Source organism: Sinocyclocheilus grahami, unplaced genomic scaffold (genome assembly GCF_001515645.1).
Source record: "Sinocyclocheilus grahami isolate Dianchi unplaced genomic scaffold, SAMN03320097.WGS_v1.1 scaffold286.1, whole genome shotgun sequence".
Taxonomy (NCBI): Eukaryota; Metazoa; Chordata; class Actinopteri; order Cypriniformes; family Cyprinidae; genus Sinocyclocheilus; species Sinocyclocheilus grahami.
In genome coordinates, this window is record NW_015505465.1 from 715,139 (window position 1) to 731,149 (window position 16,011).

Here is a 16,011-nt window from a genome sequence, read left to right on the forward strand (position 1 = left end):
AGATGAGTCATCGCTGAAACGCAGTGTTTTGTTCACTTGCTCGCTGACTGAATTATCTGGCGAATTCTCTCATCAGAAACAGCAAAGTGCAGATGTGCGTACGAATGTAAGTAAGATCTTCATTTCACAGTGTAAACAGCTTCAGTGATTTTTAATGGGAGTTTTTGAGAGTGCCTGAACTCTGGCTAGACTGAATGTAGATGTTCTTTGATAATGTAAATGTTCTTTGCTCTCTGTAAAATTAAAGTGTTATAATTAGTAACTCACAATATTGTTATTAAATTCACATTAAATACAAAGTCAGTCATATTAAAAATATTTTATGGCATGACACCCATATCTGGAATTTTCCTATTGAAAGCAAATGCCATCGAAACTTTTCTGAAAACAGTCGGTTTCCTATTATGCATTCATACAAATAATTCAATCATACATTCTTTCATATAATTTCCCTCAGCAGTCTGCTTTCAATCATGTTTTCACACAAAACGAAACTACGTGTTGCGCCTGCGCAAGACTCTTAATAACTTTGATTAAAGCTGAGCAGTATTTACTGTGAGTTCTTCAAATCGCGATAATCAAATTAGTGATGATTAAAATATGAAACTGGATTGTAACAAAGTTCGTAGATCGGGAAGGAGGAGGAGGGAACCGGCGAACATTTAACATAAAATTTTAATAAATAAATAAACAAACAAACACAAAACAAAAGTAAAAGTGGCAGCCCCTCACAGACGACTGCCGCATAAAACATAATATAAGAACAACAACATAAAGTCCAGGCCTGGTCCTCTCTCATCCTTCACTATCGTTACTCCTCCTTTTATCCTTCCGGAGCTCCTCCGTGGGACTCGAGACCAGTGAGTGGTGCAGGTGTCGCTCATTATCTTTCACTCCACCGGCCTCGCTCCGCTCCCACGGCTCTCAGCCCTGCCCCACTCATCACAGGGATAATTAAAATAACCTCACGGCTGGTATGTCAAGTATGTCTTGGCGAGCTACCTCCAATCAGGTCACAAGCTACTGGTAGCTCGCGAGCGACGTGTTGGAGACCCCTGACCTAAAGTAAACTTGTAATAGTTCCACATAGTTCCACAATCAAATCAAAAAAAGCAGGAGCTATACTGGAAATAGTGAATGAGTGTTTTGATACATTAGCAAAGTTTTTATTGGCTATGCTTCAAATGGTCACTGGGAAATGTGACGTAGGCATGAGTCATGTAAAAGGGTCTTTATAATGTTAGTCAAGATTTCTTGCCCCCAAAATAATAATTTAGGTCTGCATGGGCTAAATACTAAATAACAGTTGATATGCAAACATAGGCAGTGAGAGGGCTGCACAATTTGGTGGGAAAAAGATTTTTCTGATAAAATTTCAATTGTGATTTTAAAAATAAAAGCTCCAGTTTATGATTATTATTAAATCAAAATATGAAATATTATTGTAGTATTCCACTGTAGAAAAATAATAAGAGAAAAATAATAATAGTAATTAAGAATAAAATTATTCTCCAGTTAAACTGTTATAATATCTATGGCTTCATTTATTTATTTTCAAAACATTTAACCGTAAGCTTGTATTTTGGTGGAAAACCACAGAGAGCCCTAAAAGCTTCCATTTTGTTGACAACAGCTGATTTATAAGCGCTTCTGATTACAAGTTTGAGAAGATGGTTTGGCTTTTTTTGTTTGTTTTTTTGTTTCCAAATGCTTGTTATAAATGACCCAAACTCACAGCATGTGCAGAGATGAGTTCAGATGAATGCATGTAAATTACACATTGTTGTGCTTCACTTTTGATTAATCATGCAGTTGTATGTTAATTGTGAAATCACAACCATTTCCGCAAGACCTAATTCTTATATTGAATAAATGGTGTGGTTAGGAAGCTTTTCCTTGTGAACATTATCTGTGTTTCATTAATATGGGTTATGATTGTGTTTCAGCGAGTTACAATTATGAAAAAAGCAGGCAGAATTTAATATTCTCTGTCTCTCATTCACAGTGTTTCAATGTTCTATATTGATATGATAAATAAGTAGATTCAGTATATTGTAAAAAAAGAACTGTGAAAATGTGTGAAAGACATGATAGAATGACTCGTGGGGTATAAAATCAGAAAGATTTCATTAATGTGTGTGTGAATGGATGGATAGCTAGATGGACGGACGGACGGATGGATGGATGGATAGCTAGACGGACAGATAGATGGGCGGACGGATAGATAGATAGATAGATAGATAGAATATATATATATATACAGTGGGTACGGAAAGTATTCAGACCCCCTTAAATTTTTCACTCTTTGTTATATTGCAGCCATTTGCTAAAATCATTTAAGTTCATTTTTTTTCCTCATTAATGTACACACAGCACCCCATATTGACAGAAAAACACAGAATTGTTGACATTTTTGCAGATTTATTAAAAAAGAAAAACTGAAATATCACATGGTCCTAAATATTCAGACCCTTTGCTCACATCCATATTTACATGGTGTGTATATGCCGTGTTCTCAAACGACAGCTCCCCCTGCTATCTTTAATAGAGGCTTTCCTCTCCCAGTGTTACTGTCAGAAAGCCTATCATTTGTAAAGCCGGGTGTTTGCGGTGAGACGATGGTCGTCCGCTGTAAGTCGACGGGGCCTCCTGGACCCCCGAAAGAGTTGAAAATGAAGGCTGCACACTCAACGTCCTCAGTCTCCAGGGAACAAACGCTGAGTGTGTTACGGTGCATTAATATCATCAAACACACCATGGGAATTTTTTTGAAGTGCCACCGTGTGTGGGGCTTTACACAGCTAGGAATACAGCCATTACGATAGTGGTGAGGAGCTAGCAGCGATTTAGCTGTGTGTTACTTTCAAGAGACAGAATCATTAACGTAAACAGCTTTTCTAACACTATACTGTACAATAAAATATTTCAGTGCAGCAGTTGAATATTTGCAATTTCTATGGAAATTTGATCATAAGAAAAGCTTTGACATGTTTCTTGTACTGTGTATCTTCATTCTTTTCTGGCTATGTAACATCCTCTCAATTATTATTATTATTCTTTTGGTTTTTCCTTAGCCTGGAATTTTAATCCAATTGAACAAAATGGTGGGTGGTAAGCCGGTTTTCATCGCACCCCAGTGCTCTAATTGATTGATTAAAGTAATTGATTGGTTTGGGAGGCCCTGCAACTGATTAAAATGCTTTCAGACATGAGCAGATTGAAAGGCAGCATGTTCCAGCACACTCTCTGGCCCCCAGGGGCCCATGTCTGGCTGTCCTTGAGGAGCAGAGACAGTAGATGTACGTTGGTGTCTGTGCGTGTGCCGTCCATCTGGTCAGTGGAATTAGAACAGTCTCTAGTTAGTTGGCTTACATGTGTCTTGTTTCTTTTTTAAATAATTTAGACATTTTAGACACTATTGTTTTAACTCACATAATTACTGCAACATGTTTGATTTAAAAATGATCTACAGGTATCCATCCATCCATCCATCCATCTATCCATCTATCTATCTATCTATCTATATGTCCATACATCCACACGTTCATTTATCTGTCTGTTTCCACCCATCCATCTGTCCATCCATCCATCCATCCATCCATCCATCCATCCATCCATCCATCCATCCATCCATCCATCCATCTATATGTCCATACATCCACACGTTCATTTATCTGTCTGTTTCCGCCTATCCATCCATCTGTCCATCTGTCCATCTCTCTGTCCATCCATCCATCTATTTATCTGACTGTCTGTCTGTCCATTCATTTATTCATTCATTCATCCATCTGTCCATCTGTCTGCCCGTCCGTCCATCCGCACATTTATTTATTTGTCTGTCTCTGTCTTTCCGTCCATCTATTTATCTGTCTGTCTCTGTCTGTCCATCCATTCATCCATCTTTGTGTTTATCTGTCTGTCTGTCCGTCCGTTTATCTATTTATTTGTCTGTCTCTCTGTCTGTCCATTCATCTATCTGTCTGTCTGTCTCTGTCTGTCTATCCATCCATCTCTCTGTTCATCCGTCCATCCGTCTGTCCATCTATTTATTTGTCTCTCTGTCCGCCAACTATCTTTCTGTCCATGTGTCCATCCATCTGTTTACCTGTCTGTCTCTGTCTGTATGTCCATTCATCTGTCCATTCATCCATCCATACATCCATCCATCTGTCTGTCTGTCCGTTCATCCATCCATTCATCTCCATACATACATACCTACTTACCTTACATTTTTTAATTAATAATCAGCGTTACAGTGATGAAATGATGCAGCAAGCACAAGTCTTGCTTTGTGCATTTAGCATAAAGTGCTAAAAAAATCATACAACAGCATAGCAGTGCATTACATTTACAGCACTTTCATTGGGATATTGCATAATCAGCTGGCACATGCACAGAGGGCACTTGCTCTTTGCTGAAGGTTGTCCAAAGGGTTTGCTCCCTGTCCAGTGTGACTCAGCATGTTATGATGTCACTGTTTTTCCCCTCTTTTCCCCAGATAAATGCCTGCTTTGCTTTTATTCTGTGTTAAACAAAAGGAAAAACATGGCCCCACCGTCCTGAGGGAGATTTGACAGTCTTTCTCTCATGAACAGATGACAGGAGTGTTTTATCAAAGCAGGAGCTTTTGCTAGAGGCTGGATGTGTGAGTGTGTGAACGTGTTTTTCTGTGTGTGTGACCATGTGCCTGTCTGAGGATGACATGCTGATGAGGTCTGCAAGAGGCTTAAAAAATTTAATAAAAAAGCTGTTTTTGTCACAGTGTAACAGTGATTTGCTATTCACAACCCATTCAACATATGTAATGTATTTCTGAGTGAAACGAGAATAAGATGCACTGATGAAATTTTTATTGCTTCTTCCTGGTTTTATTGTGAACAAAGCAAATAATTTTGATTTTATATTGGCTTTATGAAAAAAAAGAAAAAGAAAAGCCCTGTTCACTTTTAGCTAGAATTTCTTTTAAACATTTAGTTTTCTAGAAGAAGTCTGGGAGAATAGATCTAATTATGAGCTAGCAGTGTATGAATTGGAACCTGTTTGGTTTGTGGTAATAGCTAACAGTCGTCAACGATGGCTAACAAGCTTTAACCAGGCAGGGAACAGCCTTGGCTCCAGACACCAGGCTTCAGGTCCATTAGGTTTGGCATCATACAAGAAGAGAAAAGGCACTCAAGCAGAAAAAGAGTCAAATTCAGGGGACATATTGACTTCTTTGGCAAGTACTCTGAGCTGAGAGTGTAAAAAAAGGAATAGACAAAAAGAAAAAGAAGAAACAACAGAGTTAAAGAGAGCAGTGGACCTGTACAGGAGGGAATGAGAGCGAACAAGAACAGAGGATAGAATATAAGAGAGCTGAGCACTGGAGGAATGCTGATCCCTGCATATTTAGCTGACAGATGGTCCATCTGTCCATCCATCCATCCATCCATCCATCCATCCATCTATCTATATGTCCATACATCCACACGTTCATTTATCTGTCTGTTTCCGCCTATCCATCCATCTGTCCATCTATGTCTGTCTCTGTCCATCCATCCATCTATTTATCTGACTGTCTGTCTGTCCATTCATTTATTCATTCATTCATCCATCTGTCCATCTGTCTGCCCGTCCGTCCATCCGCACATTTATTTATTTGTCTGTCTCTGTCTTTCCGTCCATCTATTTATCTGTCTGTCTCTGTCTGTCCATCCATTCATCCATCTTTGTGTTTATCTGTCTGTCTGTCCGTCCGTTTATCTATTTATTTGTCTGTCTCTCTGTCTGTCCATTCATCTATCTGTCTGTCTGTCTCTGTCTGTCTATCCATCCATCTCTCTGTTCATCCGTCCATCCGTCTGTCCATCTATTTATTTGTCTCTCTGTCCGCCAACTATCTTTCTGTCCATGTGTCCATCCATCTGTTTACCTGTCTGTCTCTGTCTGTATGTCCATTCATCTGTCCATTCATCCATCCATACATCCATCCATCTGTCTGTCTGTCCGTTCATCCATCCATTCATCTCCATACATACATACCTACTTACCTTACATTTTTTAATTAATAATCAGCGTTACAGTGATGAAATGATGCAGCAAGCACAAGTCTTGCTTTGTGCATTTAGCATAAAGTGCTAAAAAAATCATACAACAGCATAGCAGTGCATTACATTTACAGCACTTTCATTGGGATATTGCATAATCAGCTGGCACATGCACAGAGGGCACTTGCTCTTTGCTGAAGGTTGTCCAAAGGGTTTGCTCCCTGTCCAGTGTGACTCAGCATGTTATGATGTCACTGTTTTTCCCCTCTTTTCCCCAGATAAATGCCTGCTTTGCTTTTATTCTGTGTTAAACAAAAGGAAAAACATGGCCCCACCGTCCTGAGGGAGATTTGACAGTCTTTCTCTCATGAACAGATGACAGGAGTGTTTTATCAAAGCAGGAGCTTTTGCTAGAGGCTGGATGTGTGAGTGTGTGAACGTGTTTTTCTGTGTGTGTGACCATGTGCCTGTCTGAGGATGACATGCTGATGAGGTCTGCAAGAGGCTTAAAAAATTTAATAAAAAAGCTGTTTTTGTCACAGTGTAACAGTGATTTGCTATTCACAACCCATTCAACATATGTAATGTATTTCTGAGTGAAACGAGAATAAGATGCACTGATGAAATTTTTATTGCTTCTTCCTGGTTTTATTGTGAACAAAGCAAATAATTTTGATTTTATATTGGCTTTATGAAAAAAAAGAAAAAGAAAAGCCCTGTTCACTTTTAGCTAGAATTTCTTTTAAACATTTAGTTTTCTAGAAGAAGTCTGGGAGAATAGATCTAATTATGAGCTAGCAGTGTATGAATTGGAACCTGTTTGGTTTGTGGTAATAGCTAACAGTCGTCAACGATGGCTAACAAGCTTTAACCAGGCAGGGAACAGCCTTGGCTCCAGACACCAGGCTTCAGGTCCATTAGGTTTGGCATCATACAAGAAGAGAAAAGGCACTCAAGCAGAAAAAGAGTCAAATTCAGGGGACATATTGACTTCTTTGGCAAGTACTCTGAGCTGAGAGTGTAAAAAAAGGAATAGACAAAAAGAAAAAGAAGAAACAACAGAGTTAAAGAGAGCAGTGGACCTGTACAGGAGGGAATGAGAGCGAACAAGAACAGAGGATAGAATATAAGAGAGCTGAGCACTGGAGGAATGCTGATCCCTGCATATTTAGCTGACAGATGGCTGAAATACAGGTATTTTTACATACAGTCAGGTCAAGATCCTATAGATCAGTGGTTTTCAACAGTTGGGTCGGGACCCAGAAACAAGTCTCTTCAGATTAGAGATGTATAAAACTATGTCTTTGACAAGAGCTAGATACAACAGATGATAATCTACTATTTAAAAATGTTAGACAACATTTCGTACGTCTTAAATCTAAAATATGTCAAATATATACATAAGAAAAAAATCTTTAAAAACTCAAACTGTTGGACAAATAGTTCACCATCATGACCCATAGTCAGGATTAAAAAAAAACTGTTTTGTTCACATTTGTAGGAAAGAAACAATGCCTAATGCACTATATAATCATCAATAGTTATAGCAAAATAAATCAACTTTTAAAAAGGAGGGAGAAACGTTTGTCATTTTTAGTTGTCGTCAAAGGTTGAAAATCTGTATATCTTGTTGCAAAATCATTTGTGACTTGGTTGAAGCTAGTCAGATCCTTGAAGACTATAACAACTCAAAGTTAAAAAAAACAAAACATAAAAGCAACATAAAGCCACATTCACAACTGTGCCATTTGATTTACACAGGATATGATTTTAGTTTACTGATATGCCTCATATTTATCTTTTTGGCCCAGCATTTGGAGAATAACACGTGTTACATTTACAAAATTGTCAGTTTTACTGTTAATGTCATGTTAATATTGTTGTATATTATTGGGTCTATGCAGTTCATTGTAACATTGCAATGTTACATTTTAAGGAGTTTCTTAGCTTTGTAGTTTAAAACTTTTTGCTATTGTGATTATGTCCAATGAAAAATTGGGTTCTGAAGCAAAACCAGTTAGGAGCAACTGATATAGACATGTCGCCTTCAACCTCAGCTGAAACAATTTCGGCACTCCTCCAAATGCTGAATTTAATTGCTGCTTGGATCATATCAAATAGCATGATTGTCTTCCCACAGATGAGCGTTTGATAGCAGCCTGAACTCAAATAATACATCAATCCAGATCAAACAGACTGCGAGCTCTCGGCTTGTCTCTCCTCAGCTTTCATTAGAACTAACTGCCTGGGGGACTCAACAAACCACATATTTTCAATCCTTAGAGAAACCTTGGATTTAATGTAAAAATCAATGCTTGTTCTGCCTCTGTTTCCTGTTCAGCCCTGTTCTGAGGTCTTGCAAAGGAGGCATCTCCGTAAATAAATGTGTTGTATTCCTGATTTGCTGAATTTTCGTTACACTACTAATAGGACTAAGCCCACAGAAATCCACGCTCACCGGGCTGCTTTTTTGATCGTGTTAGGATTGCGGTCGTAGCTTTTGACCTCTCTGGTTTCTCTTCCTGTCTTTTGCAGATAATGACGACCATAAGAATGAAAAAGATGCCGGTGTTGAAGAAGGTGAGTGACAGTGTTTCCTAATGCGGTGTTCACAATTGCAAACAAGATGGGAAATTATCACATCCAATATCCTGCAGCCCGACGAAGTTTAATCCACGGCATCTGAATCACTCTTCCCATGATTAATCGGGCCTTTTGTTGTGGGTGGCAGCTCTACAATTGCCTATAAACAAGAAAACAAGAGTCTGCATTTTCTCTCCGAATGCCTGAAAAAGTTTTGCTGGTGTTACTATGTGTAACTTTGGTCTTTTGGCAAGTTAATTGAGATGAAGGTTGCCAGGTGTTGTGCTCTTACAGGCCTGAATTGTTTTGGACCATATTCAGATTGATTGAAAGCTAATCGGACTCGAATGAAACGTTATCAAATGGGAATGCAATTTGCTTGGCACGTCTTCTTTTAACGGCGGTCCATTCAGATGCAAATCACCTTACCTTCTTTGTTGACTTTCAGAAAAGCAGAAGAGATTACAAGGCCTTCATCTGGAAGCCTCTTTAACTGTACATTAACGGTGACAAAAAGAGATAGAAAATAAAGGTGTTTCATTGTGACTAATGCGCGTTTGCTACAGGAGCTAAATAGACAGCGGCAGGTACAGCATTACAAACGATTCAGTGCTAAGCTAATTCCCAGCAGTAGACCCTTAAATCCGGCTTACATAGCCACAATGGTCGCAAACCTGCTTAAGCGACTGTCAAAAAGACAACTGAGTATCATACAATGGTAATCCAATCTGGGCTTATCTCTCGGTTTAGGCTGGACTACAAAACTGTACAGGTTGGATGATACCAGTCTCTGAGAACGCTATGCAAGGGTTTCAGTCAGACTGCAGTAACAGTGTTTTTATTGTTAACTAAAGCTATGAAAAATTGTTTGTGCTAACTAAATTAAACTGAAATAAAATATATTAGATTAAAACTTGAACACTTGAAAAACGTAGAAATGTTGCCTTGTCAACCAGATGAAATCAAACAAGTTTAAATGGAAGTACTAAAATTACTATAACTAAAAGTGAAATTTAAAAAAAAATCTGATAGAAATATTTATTAAATATGAATTAAAATTACAAAAACTTAACAAAATTGCTAGAAATAAAATAAAAATATAAGCTAATTAAAAATAATAATAATAATAAATATTACAATAGTACATAAATAATACTAAAATAACACTGTATAGTAGTGTTTTTTTTTTCAGTTAAGCTGCAAAACTGAACCCAGGTCAAACATGTCTCCAGCAGTCACTTAAACTCCATGGGATTATGAGATGGAGATTTTCTGGCAGGGTAACAAGGCCAGCATTGATCGCTTCCACAAAAGTTAGATGATTGAAAACACAGAGGGTGAAAGAGAAGGAGTGCTAAATGAAACATCTTAAAGGAGGAGAACATTTTCATACCTCAACGACATGAAGTGAAAAAAGTAGCATGCTGTGATTTTTACTACAAATGTGAGAAGCTGTTCACAGGACTGGAGCTGTAAGCCAAGACGCCCATCAAAACCAGATCAGATTTTTTCTGCACCTAGCTTTGACTTTTTTACGGCTGCGCTATAAACCGGTATTTTAAAGCAGTCCAACAAGCGTCTAATAGCCCTCTGAACTACTGTAAGATCTTGTGTTGGGGCTTTGTGGTTGTGTTTACTTCTGCACAAAACCAGAGAGACCAATCACCTCTTTTGTGGACACTGTTATACCTCATTGTAAACACTGGACCGGGATGACCTGACATGGCAACACCTATCAGGATTCTATCTTGTTCACAACACACCAAGTATCACGTCTGCACACACACACACACACACACACACTGTAGCTCCCAGCGCCCTGCTTTTCCTGCCCCAGCAGTTTCGGCTAGCTTAGCCTCTGTTTCATTCAGTGAATGTCTGACTGGCAGCCAAGCCCTGGCCTTTAGCAGCGCTTCACTTAGCCGGGGCTCTGATTCTCTCTCTTTTTCTCTGGAACCAATTCAAAGGCTCAAATGGTTGCCATTCTCACATGGAATTGAGGCTTTTTCCCCCTTATCCCCCTGTATCAGCTCTCTCCTGCTCTCTATCAATCAATCCGTTTCTCTCCCTCTCTCTGTTTCACCTTTTTTTTCTTGCTGTCTTTCACCGAAATCCCTTACGCTACACTTTTACAGGCACCATTTTTTATCAGCTGGGTTTTGCAGAGGCACACAAAAGCCCCTGTTGATGCAGAATCACCTGGTGCATGTATATGCACTCCAGCAAGGCCTGCGACACAATAGCAGGATATTCCTTCGCTCATTTCAGCCTTATCAGAGCTGTTCAGTATTGGCAATCTGTGCCTTGTAACCTTAGATTTTTAAGGAGCTGGCAGCCCTTTTTCAGTTCTGGGATTAATAGAGAGCTTTTTTTTTAGTTAATGCATGTATAAAGGAGAACAACTACTAATAAACATATTTCTTTTTTATTGAGTTTAATTGAATTTAAGGCTGATGAAAATGAGGCTGTGAGGGATAAACTTAGCAGACAATGTATAAAAGTCCTAGATTTTCGGCAGCTCACAACTTTGTTATATGGAGGTTTTGTCTACTGAATGTTTCTTTTGGAACGATTTTTCATCAGCTCAACAATCGTTATGTTGTTAAACAACAGTATATAATCCATTGAATGCACTGTACTTCTATCCCATGCAGCCTTGTTTTTATTATTGCCAAAAATTTAATATGGCACTACACTGACTAAGGTATATTACACAAGTAAAACGTTCTAATGGAATCTAACTGTACTTCTTAATATTTATTGTGCAATTTGTTAATTAGCAGTGCTTACTAATTATTTATACTGCTGTTAAATCATAATTAATTTAGGTTTTATTTTATTTTTATTTTTATTTTGTTGTTGTTTTTGTTTTCTTTTCAATCACCCAGAACCAGTGTTGCCAACTGCTTTCAATTGAAAGTAGCTAAAACTGGTAGCTAAATGTCACTAGATAACATCACAATGACAAATTCACTGATCTATATAAAGATGAACGTAGATCAGTGGGCAAGATGAGAACTTAGATAAGGTTTGTCCAAGAAGTTGCTATATTTGTCCCTAAACTTTTGAAAAGTCTCAAAAGGGGCAGGGAAGTCGCTAAATCTAGCTACAAAGTAGCTAAATTGGCAACACAGCCTAGAACACCTTTTTTTTCCAGAAAATTTTAATTTCTAGTTTTCTGATGAAAGTTCTTATGAGTGGTATAATTTTATCAACAGGTAACACGGAGCCCGTGGAAGGAGGGGAAGATGATGATGTTGCTGATAAAAAAGGTATGAGAAAATCTGTGTTCTTGTGAGCGAATGTTCAACTGTCAAAGTCAGTATCACCCAGCATTCCCATCTTCCAAGCATTGTTGAGAGAATATCAAACTAAGTCTCTTCGGGATGTTCTGTCAGGGTGTGGAAACCTGTTTAAGGAGCCATTAGCTTTCGAATTCTGCCGTTTCAGCCTCTTCGGTTGTGTAGCACTGAACCAATTACTCGCTTCTCAATAAGATGGACCAAAGATAATTAAATTCTTACACTGAAGGGCGGCAGCAGGCTATTAACACCACAATTTCTCCATTTGTCTTAAAGACAGAGGGTTGGAGATGGTGTTTTTTCTTTCTTTCTTTAATATTAAAGCAAGCAGCACTGATGTCTTTGGGGAAATTTCCCCAGGCTGGTATCTCTCTTCAATATGCAGCACAAAGAAAAAAGTCATTTTTTCAGTAAACTGATACTTTAGCAAACAACAACCTACCAGATTTTGCTTTTCTAAACAACAAACATATTCCAGGACTACCCTTACAAACATTTACCATAGTTTCTACCAAATACTGATGCTACTATAAAATCAAGTCAATATTTAACAATATGTGACCCTGGACCACAAAACCAGTCATAAGGGTCAATTTTTTTTTATTGAGATTTATACAATCTCTGAAAGCTGAATAAATAAGCTTTTTATTGATGTATAGGATAGGACAATATTTGGAAAATCTGGAATCTGAGGGTGCAAAAAAAATCAAAATATTGAGAAAATCGCATTTAAAGTTGTCCAAATGAAGTTCTTAGCAATGCATATTACTAATCAAAATTTTTTTGTTTTAATATATTTACAGTAGGAAATTTACATAATATCTTCATGGAACATGATCTTTACTTAATATCCTAATGATTTTTGGCATAAAAGAAAAATCAATAATTTTGACCCATACAATGTATTTTTGGCTATTGCTACAAATATACCCCAGCGACTTAAGACTGGTTTTGTGGTCCAGGGTTACATATTTTTTTTATTATATTTTTACAGTTGTTCTTAGTAAGTTAACACTTTTGCTGGAAACTATATGGTTAACATGGTATATTTTTGTAGGGGTACACTGTAACGTACACTGGAAAGTATTCAGACCCCCTTAAATTTTTCACTCTTTGTTATATTGCAGCCATTTGCTAAAATCATTTAAGTTAATTTTTTTCCTCATTAATGTACACACAGCACCCCATATTGACAGAAAAACACAGTATTGTTGACATTTTTGCAGATTTATTAAAAAAGAAAAACTGAAATATCACATGGTCCTAAATATTCAGACCCTTTGCTCAATATATATTAACTGACAAACTTGGAATACTAACATACTGAATTGCTGAAATCTTGTACCTTTATAATACACTGACAACCACCACAAAACACAAGTGGTTCATAAATACATATAAAGATGGCACCGCAAATGGCACCCACGACGCTGAGCTCCGCAATTCTTCTGATGTTTTTGTTTGTTTGTTCTGTGTTTTGTCATTCTTCTTCTATAAGTTTTACCAAAGACAAACTCCTTAACATTAAGCAACACATCCCAGACAATATTTTTCCGTTTTTTGATTATTCTGAAGTTTTGTTGGACATTCTAGTCGGAGGTACAGCCGTGTTGTTCAAACGCGCATGAAGACGCAGAAGAGGGAAACGCACCAACACCCTGGTTAAGCCCCGCGCACGCGGCTTTCAAACTGCGCTCCCAAGCATTCATCTCGCGAATGTCCGTTCCCTTCCTAACAAAATGGATGAACTTCTTCTCCTCACCCGCACCCACAAGGACTTTTCAAACTCTGTTGCACTGTGCTTCACTGAAACCTGCCTGAGTGAAGCCATTCCGGATAACGCGTTTCATCTGCCGGGCTACCAGCTGTTCAGAGCGGATCGCATCGCAGAGCTAACGGGGAAAACGAGAGGTGGTGGATTGTGTTTCTACATCAACAAAAGTTGGTGTTCAGATGTAACAATGCTGAAAAAGGTATGCTGTCCTAACTTGGAGGCATTCTTCATAAACTGTAAACCTTTCTACTCGCCATGGGAGTTTTTCTCTTTCATTCTCGTGAATGTGTACATTCCCCCGGACGTGTGCGTGAGTGCCACGATGCAACAGCTGGCCAAACAAATAACTGAAATGGAGCAAAGGTACCCAGACTCTATTTTAATCATTCTTGGAGATTTTAACAAATCAAATCTCTCCCGTGAACTGCCAAAATACAAGCAGCACATTACATGTCCCACCAGAGACAGTAATATATTGGATCACTGTTACACCACAATAAAGGATGGTTATCACTCTGTCCCACGAGCAGCTTTGGGGCTCTCTGATCACGGTTTAGTTCATCTTATACCGACCTACAGGCAGAAATTGAAATCAGCTAAACCTGTATTTAGGACTGTAAAAATATGGACTAATGAAGCAGAGCGGGATTTACAAGCCTGTTTCGACCTCACTGATTGGAGTGTTTTTGAAGCTGCTGCCACTGATCTGGACGAGCTCACAGAGATTGTAACTTCATATATCAGTTTCTGTGAGGATATGTGCATCCCCACCAGGACATTCTTATCATTCAATAATGATAAACCGTGGTTTACTGGGAAACTCCAACATCTCCGTCACGCCAAAGAGGATGCTTACAGAAGTGAGGATAAAATCTTGTATAACCAGGCCAGGAACAGACTAACAAAGGAGATCAGAGTGGCTAAAAAAACTACTCTGAAAAGCTGAGAAAAGCTGGTCCGGCGTCAGTATGGACTGCTCTGAGGAACATCACCTTGTACAAGACACCACCTCCACAGTCTGTAGAGAATCAACAACTGACTGACGATCTGAATGTGTTTTACTGTCGATTTGAAAAGGCCAGACTGCCACCCCCCATCCGCTCTGATCTGCACTTCACACCTTCACCTACCACCCCTGCAACCCCCCTCCCTCCCAAAGAGGATGCTTACAGAAGTGAGGATAAAATCTTGTATAACCAGGCCAGGAACAGACTAACAAAGGAGATCAGAGTGGCTAAAAAAACTACTCTGAAAAGCTGAGAAAAGCTGGTCCGGCGTCAGTATGGACTGCTCTGAGGAACATCACCTTGTACAAGACACCACCTCCACAGTCTGTAGAGAATCAACAACTGACTGACGATCTGAATGTGTTTTACTGTCGATTTGAAAAGGCCAGACTGTCACCCAGCACCCACTCTGATCTGCACTTCACACATTTACCTACCCCCCCTGCAACCCCCTCCCTCCCTCCTCCACCATTCAACCTGCGATTAAGGTCTGTGTAGAGGATGTGAACCAGGTCTTCAGAAAGCAGAAATCTAAGAAAGCTTCAGGCCCAGACGGTGTTTCACCTGCCTGTTTAAAAGTCTGCGCTGACCAACTGGCCCCCATCTTCATCTGATCTCTGGAGCTGTGTGAAGTTCCCTGCTGCTTCAAACGCTCCACCATCATTACGGTCCTCAAAAAGCCCAAAATCACTGGACTTAATGATTACAGACCTGTCGCTCTCACGTCTGTGGTCAAGTCATTTGAGCGACTAGTCCTGGCCTACCTGAAAGACATCACTGGACCCTTGCTGGATCCTCTTCAGTTTGCCTAAAGAGCAAACAGGTCCGTTGATGATGCAGTCAACATGGGACTGCATTATATCCTACAACACCTCGACAGACCTGGGAATTACGCAAGGATCCTATTTGTGGACTTCAGTTCGGCCTTCAATACCATTATTCCTGACCTTCTCTCAGACAAACTCACACAGCTCTCGGTGCCCACTTTCATCTGTCAATGGATCACCAGCTTCCTGACAGACAGCAGCTAGTGAGGCTGGGCAAACTCACATCCAGGACTATCACGATCAGCACTGGCGCCCCTCAGGGTTGTGTTCTCTCCCCGCTGCTCTTCTCCCTCTACACGAATGACTGCACTTCAAAGGACCCCTCTGTCAAGCTCCTGAAGTTTGTGGATGACTCTACAGTCATCGGCCTCATCAAGGACGAAGACGAGTCTGCTTACAGACATGAGGTTAAAGAGCTGGCTGTCTGGTGCAGTCTTAACACCTGGAGCTTAACATGCTCAAAATTGTGGAGATGATATTGGACTTCAGGAG

The 16,011-nt window shown here is 39.3% G+C and overlaps 1 protein-coding gene across 1 annotated transcript in view; it reads left to right on the forward strand.

The window, feature by feature from the left end:
- Positions 1 to 16,011, forward strand: part of LOC107600572 (O-acetyl-ADP-ribose deacetylase MACROD2-like) — a 607,387-nt gene that overhangs the window by 550,921 nt on the left and 40,455 nt on the right. The window contains exons 9-10 of the mRNA XM_016292504.1: positions 8,562 to 8,606; positions 11,828 to 11,881. Coding sequence (XP_016147990.1) covers positions 8,562 to 8,606; positions 11,828 to 11,881 — 99 coding nt within the window. The remainder of the gene's footprint in view (positions 1 to 8,561; positions 8,607 to 11,827; positions 11,882 to 16,011) is intronic.